We start from the raw sequence: 5,342 nt of genomic DNA, 5'->3' as shown, positions 1-5,342 counted from the left end.
CCCTGTGTATCCTATCAGCTCTTTCCCAGCACCGACCTATGGCCCGTTTTTCCTCATCATGGATGGGGAAGCAGCAGACAGCAGCAGCATGGGGTTATCATGTGGGGCTGAGCTCACAGCTCTGTGGGTCATTCTTTATGTCAAGGAGAGGAAGAGGGGAGGGAGGCAGAGAAAGGCTGGGGACACTTGCTTTTAACATAGCACAAACTAGGCACCTCGAAGGTGGCCTTAGCCAGAAGAATCTGCCTCTACATGGAAGGTTCTGGAAAGTTGGCATAGTCCAGAGCAGCTCCCTGGGTGGAATGAACACCTCTGTGCTACAGGCTCACAAAGTGTGGGTTGTATGCCCTGCCCCACTGTCCTCNATAGAGGAGCCTGAACTCCTCTGGGATATTCAGAAGCCCACCTCGGTACATGCCCAGGAAGCCCTCAGCACGTGCAGTCTTCATCAGGCAATCTGTCCTGGAAGCAGAGGCCAGAAAGGAAGTTAGTGGTGTCCACGTGGGCCTCTTCCCCTTCCTGGGCACACCTCAGTTGGCCTTGTTCTCCAGACCCCTCCCTGCCTTCACGTCTCCTGCCAATACCTACATTCCTCTGTACACATCTTTCCCCTGCTGGTTCTGTAGTCGGGTCTTGGCAAGGTCAATGGGAAACACGCAGGTCACCCCCACGAGACCTGCTATACCTCCATTGATGAGTTTTGCAGAGATGCTAGGCCACAGGGAAGAGAAAAGGAGAAAGTGTGAGAGAAGATTCTCGGTCTCAGCCAGCTTGGGTAGGGGACATGAGAGAAGGGCCAGGCAGGTGGTGCTGAGCCTCCAGCTGTCCAGAGTGTCCCTCCTCAGCACCCTCCCTGGGCAGCTGTCAGGTCCTGCCCTCTCCTTCCACACAGGCTAGGAACCTCTCTCCAGGAAGCCATGCTTAACTGCCTGATCAGCTCACACTAACCCATAGTGAAGGAAGGGTTCACCAAGCAGACCTGCTGGGAAGGGAGCCCACCAGGGAGTTGGCAGGCCTTAGCTTGGCCTTCAAAGATGCCCTCTAGAACTGCCATCAAGGTTGGCTCTCCAGCTTCTCACGCTTGGAGGCCTGTGAGGAAGTTTTCAAACAAGTTCCAACTTTATTTTCCATCGAAACCTGGAGAACGTGGTGAAATGAATCTCCACTAGGCTGTTGACTTGGGCGCATTGCNTCGGTTCTCTGAAACATCATTTCCCTGATCTAGGGACTGTAGGAGGCCTAAACAAGCATTCGGTAACTGACAGCTATTGTTAAGGAGAAGATACCCTCCAGNCTAGAGACATGATTAAGTGGTGCAGTAGCCCAGGCTCGATTCCCAGCAGCTCCATGGCAGCTCAAGACTATGTTTAACTCCAATTCCAGCAGACCGACAACCCTTTCTGCCCTCTGTAGGCACCAGGCGTGTATGTATGTATATGTGTATACACACACACACTCACACACACACACACATACAGTATACAAGCAAACCATTCACACACATAAAATAAACCTAAAAAAAATCTTTTAAAGGATAAAATGCCCAGGCCATGACCATGTGTGCTTCCTAGCAAGAGATAACTAGGGCTAATAAACAGTGTATTATCTACTCTAGCCTCTATAACCACTTGCTTTAGGCAACAGATTCCTCTTCCTGATTAAGGATAGGAGTCTGGGAATAGAAAACAAAGTTTTCTCAGACTCCTTGGAAAATACTAAAATGTTATCTTTCAGGCCAGAGGCAGACATGAGGAAAATATTTGAGATAGAATAACTAGCAACAAAGAGGCATGGCTTAAACTTCCCTGCAGAGATGAGTCAAAACAATTGAAAACAATGTTGCCAGGGAGGAGAGTTTAAGGAGAATCTCCTGTAGCCCAGGCTGGCCAGTCTGACTATGCACCCAAGGCTGGCCTTAAACCTGATCCTTGAGCATCTACCTCTACCAGAGCTGGGATACAGGCATATGCCATTTTGGCCAGCTTGCAAACTGCATTTTAACAATTTTAACACACACACACACACACACACACACACACACACACACACACACACACACACACACTTGTTTATTTGGAAACCCAGGCAGCAATGGGTTTAATTTGCTCTACCCAGTCATTCACTCTGTTCTCATCATCTAGAGCTGACACTAATGGGCTGGTGCCATAGCAACCCTTCTTTAAATTGGCTGTCCCCCTGGGCCTACCTCAGGTCGTGGCTGGACATCCTGCGGGCGATCATCCACGGCGGCTCCCAGGACGCAGGCTGTGGGGCCCTCACAGGCAGCTGCTGTTGAGGCCAGTGGAGAGGGAAGTAATGTGTCTGTCTTTGACTCTATCCCTCCATAGAACTGACAGGGCATGGACTTCCTCATGCCCCTGCATGTTCCATGTCCCCACTTTGGAAATGTGCATCCAGACAGAAATCCTTGTTTGGACTTTGATCAGAAAAGGAAGGGGGATGAAAGAATAGATACCTAAACTAAAAAGCCATTACCAAAGGCTTCTGGGGGAGTTGCGGGAGTGGTGGGGGCATGGGCTAGGAAGAGATTAGGACTGCAATGCTTCAGATGTCCTCAAGTAGCTTTTTTTGGAAGTATGAGGAATGAAGGTAGACACGACACTAGCCTCACCCCACCACCCTCTATGTAATAGATGAGGATGATTTTGAATGCCTGATCCTCCTGCTTCCATCCAAGTGCTTAGGATTATGGGTATTGGCTGTCCTGCCTGGCACCTGGCTCTTAACAGAGTTTTCTAAAGTTTCATGTGAAACAAGCTGTGCTATATAACTCTGCATTTAGGGTGGTTTGTTTATTTGTTTTGGGACAAGATCTTCCTTGGAGGCTGGCCTGGAACTCCCAGGGATCTATCTTAGCCTCCCGAGTGAGTGCTGAGGTCACAGGTGTGTGCCACTGTGACTGGTCTTGCATTGATGATTGTCACAAATGGAAAAGACCGAGCCAGTGGTCTGGAAATGGGAAATACAATAAATAATTGGAGACTGAGGCATAGGATCCAAGTTCAAGGCCTGCCTGAGTTATTAAGTGTTATTCTCTGTGTGTGTGTGTGTGTGTTGGCAGGGAGCATCTTTAGTTATATAAGCAAATTCAAAGTCAGCCTAACATACATAAGATCCTGCCTAAAGAAATAAAAAGATTGCACCTTTTGAGTCTCGGTCCTGCCTCCAGACCAGTGGAGCTTCAGGAAAGGCCTCAGTGCTCCTGGCTTAAGGCCCCTTCCTCTCTTTCCTTTGCTGTTTCTGAGGCAAAGTCTTAGTCATCTCTGGGTATTTTTGTTTTGGGGAAGAAAGGAAGAAGAAGAGGAAGAGGAAAGTGACTCTCTGGAGATATGATAATCACTTCAGTTAAAAAAANNTTTTTGAGGGGGCTGGATGGTTAGGAGCNCTTGCGATTTCAGAGGACCCGGGTTCAATTCTCAGCACCCACATGGCAGCTTACAACCATCTGTAGCTCTAGTTTTAGGAGACCTGATGCATTTCGGACCTGTGCAGGCACCAGGCACCCATGTGGTGCACAACATACATTACATACATATATGCATACATACATCTGTGTAGGCAAAGCATCCACAAATGTAATAAAAAGAAGAAAAAATTAAAGTAATATGGTCAGGTCTGATTCCCGTTCTGAACAGTAATAATAAAGAAATTACTAAGATCTTCTCTCCTGGAGACTTAAGTTCCAGAAGCAACAGATAATACATGGGAAAGCCTGAACAGGAAGAGGAGGAAACACTATGAAGAAAACAGTATCTCCTACCTGTCACCCAGCACCTGGAAACCTGGCAAACATGAGAAACTGTCTCAAACAGCAAAGATGGACGAAGTCCCCTGGCTTTTAGTCCCTACCCCTATACAGAAAGGTAGAGGGGGCAGATTTAGAAGGGAAAAGCCAACTACAGTGTCAATGAGATCTGTCTGAGCAGGGTTTCACTAGGCAGGGCCTCAGGCAGGTCATAGGCAGCCTTGTGGGTGTGAGGAGCAGGCAGAGTCCCCAGGGGAGAAATGTTTATGCCTGGGCCCTAGATTCCTCCCTGGTACTGCCCCAAAAGAAAACAAAACCAAACCACACTGGGTAAACACGACCCTGCAGCTAAGTAGTGGGCCGAAGGGATGGCGAAGCTCTGAAGGCAAAGTCATAAATGGAGGTGGGGACTCTGAGCAGAGGGTGANATGCTAAAGACAGACCCATGTCAACTGCCCCAGGAAGAGACAGAGCCAATCAGAAGACAGCAAGAGAATACTTAGTAACTCAGCAAGAGACAGTTCAGAGCCCAGATAAAGAGTGCAGTCAGGGGAAACTGGAGGAGCAGAAGGGGCTGGGCAGGCTGGCAGCATGGAAACTGATCAGGTGTCTAAACAGAGAGCAGGGCTACAGGAAGGACAGGTAAGAATCTAACACTTAAAGGAGGTCTGGGGGAGCCATTCCTGCCTCAGGAGCATTCCTTTTCCATTTGTTGTTGAGACAGGGTTTCTCTGTGTACCTCTGGCTGTCTTGGAACTCACTATAGACCAGGCTGGCCTCCAACTCAAGAGATCCACCTGCCTCTTCCTCCCAAGTGCTGGGATTAAAGGTGTGCACCACCACGCCCGGCTACTGAGCTTTTTTTATTTGGAGACAAGATCTTGCTAAGTTTGTCCAGGATGACCTGGAACTCACTATGTGGACAAGCCTAGCCCCCAACTTGTAAAATCCTCCTGCCTTAGAGACTCCCTGTAATTGAGGCTGCAGACCTTAATGGTATCCTTGTTTCCAACTTAATCCTAAATGCCAGTTATAGTCTTGTACTTAGATTTTGAGATATTGAACTGACCTCATTGTATATTTTACCAGACTTGCAGTTGAAATCTTGTGTAGTTTATTTGTGGTGCATACATGTGTACTACTGCACACACGTGGAGGTTGTTGGGTTTGTATGGCAACTTCTTTTACTCATTGAGCCACCCTATCAGGCCACAGAATTGTGTGCGGCTCTCTCGGCCTCTCTCTTTCACAGGGTTTCTCTGTGTAGCCCTGGCTGTCCTGGAACTCACTCTGTAGACCAGGCTAGCTTCCAACATCAGACATATGTCTGCTTTTGCCTCCTGAGTGCTGGGATTAAAACTGTGTACCACCACTGCCCAGCTTANCTTCTTGTTTTCTTGAAACAGGGTTAGCCTTGGCAGCCCAGGCTGGTCTCAACATCAGTACTCTGCCTGCCCCTTACCCCCGAAGGCTGGGATGAGAACCATTTGCCCCACAGCCAGCTTTACTTTTATTTTGAGACAGTCTTACTCCATGGCCTAAGCTGGCCTCCAACTTGTGGCAGTCTTTTCCTTAG

The 5,342-nt window shown here is 48.4% G+C and overlaps 1 protein-coding gene across 1 annotated transcript in view; it reads right to left on the bottom strand.

Annotated features, from left to right (window-relative positions):
• The window catches only part of Slc25a18 (solute carrier family 25 member 18), a 21,346-nt gene that overhangs the window by 8,360 nt on the left and 7,644 nt on the right, over positions 1 to 5,342 (bottom strand). Inside the window, exons 2-4 of the mRNA XM_021165669.2 lie at positions 2,207 to 2,289; positions 589 to 711; positions 348 to 462 (exon numbers count right to left, since the gene is read on the bottom strand). Coding sequence (XP_021021328.1) covers positions 348 to 462; positions 589 to 711; positions 2,207 to 2,241 — 273 coding nt within the window. The 5' untranslated portion in view covers positions 2,242 to 2,289. The remainder of the gene's footprint in view (positions 1 to 347; positions 463 to 588; positions 712 to 2,206; positions 2,290 to 5,342) is intronic.

Source organism: Mus caroli, chromosome 6 (genome assembly GCF_900094665.2).
Source record: "Mus caroli chromosome 6, CAROLI_EIJ_v1.1, whole genome shotgun sequence".
Taxonomy (NCBI): Eukaryota; Metazoa; Chordata; class Mammalia; order Rodentia; family Muridae; genus Mus; species Mus caroli.
Note: the sequence above shows the minus strand (reverse complement) of the source record. Positions and strands in the feature narration are given on the sequence as shown.